Source organism: Nestor notabilis, unplaced genomic scaffold (assembly GCF_000696875.1).
Source record: "Nestor notabilis isolate BGI_N333 unplaced genomic scaffold, ASM69687v1 scaffold18436, whole genome shotgun sequence".
Lineage (NCBI taxonomy): Eukaryota > Metazoa > Chordata > Aves > Psittaciformes > Psittacidae > Nestor > Nestor notabilis.
The window spans coordinates 13957-14965 of NW_009932604.1; the positions used below are offsets into that span (position 1 = coordinate 13957).

A 1009-nucleotide genomic window follows, 5' to 3' on the forward strand; every position below is an offset into this window, starting at 1 on the left:
TGGGGGGCTTCAACAGGGAGTTACTACACAAAGAGCGAAGCTGGGTGCAGCAATGGAGTGTGGGAGAGGGCCATGCTTGGGAACGGGAGCGTGGCCGGAGCGGAGGACACAGGAGGGTGGGGAAAACCGAAAGTACACAGGGGCTGAGCAGCGTGCGGCAGGAGGAGCGAGCGCAGACCTCGCTCCCGGCAGGATGGACGCTCCCGCTGCCTTCACGGACGCTGAGTTTTACCAGCGCAGCTTCGACCCGCAGGAGTATCTGAGGGAATTCTGCAGCTTGAGCAACGCGCAGGGACGGAGCGGAGGACACAGGAGGGTGGGGAAAACCGAAAGTACACAGGGGCTGAGCAGCGTGCGGCAGGAGGAGCGAGCGCAGACCTCGCTCCCGGCAGGATGGACGCTCCCGCTGCCTTCACGGACGCTGAGTTTTACCAGCGCAGCTTCGACCCGCAGGAGTATCTGAGGGAATTCTGCAGCTTGAGCAACGCGCAGGGACAGCCAAACACGCTGCTCACACAGAGCCTGAGGAGCCTCTCCAAAATGTTCTCCCTGGGTGAGTATCCCACGCCCCTGACAGGAGTTGGGCAACAGCAGTCAGCGCCATTTGCAGGGCTGCAGGCAGCTGCATGCGTGCCCACTACAGTGAGCTGCTTGATAGACGTATATAAACATACATACGTATCTGTATTATATATAGTATATTATATAGTGGAAACGTGGTGGGATGTTTCTGTCCTGGGGCATGGCCTCACCGGGATGGGCTTTCCCTCCTCCACACCAGACGGGCTCAGTGGCCATACCCTGATAGACGTCGGCTGCGGCCCCACCATCTACCAGCTTCTGTCCGCCTGTGAGCGCTTCCAGGAGATCATCTCCTTGGACTACACGGACCGGAACCGCTGGGAGCTGGAGAAGTGGCTGAAGAACGAACCGGGAGCCTTTGACTGGAGCCCGGTGGTGAAATACGTGTGCGAGCTGGAAGGGGACAGGTGAGGCTGCCGGGCACCAG

The 1009-nt window shown here is 60.0% G+C and overlaps 1 protein-coding gene across 1 annotated transcript in view; it reads left to right on the forward strand.

Annotated features, from left to right (window-relative positions):
* The first annotated feature begins 393 nt into the window (after positions 1-393).
* The window catches only part of LOC104407258 (nicotinamide N-methyltransferase-like), a 1241-nt gene continuing 625 nt past the window's right edge, over positions 394-1009 (forward strand). Inside the window, exons 1-2 of the mRNA XM_010016487.1 lie at positions 394-553; positions 782-989. Of these exons, the coding sequence (XP_010014789.1) occupies positions 394-553; positions 782-989 (368 nt within the window). The remainder of the gene's footprint in view (positions 554-781; positions 990-1009) is intronic.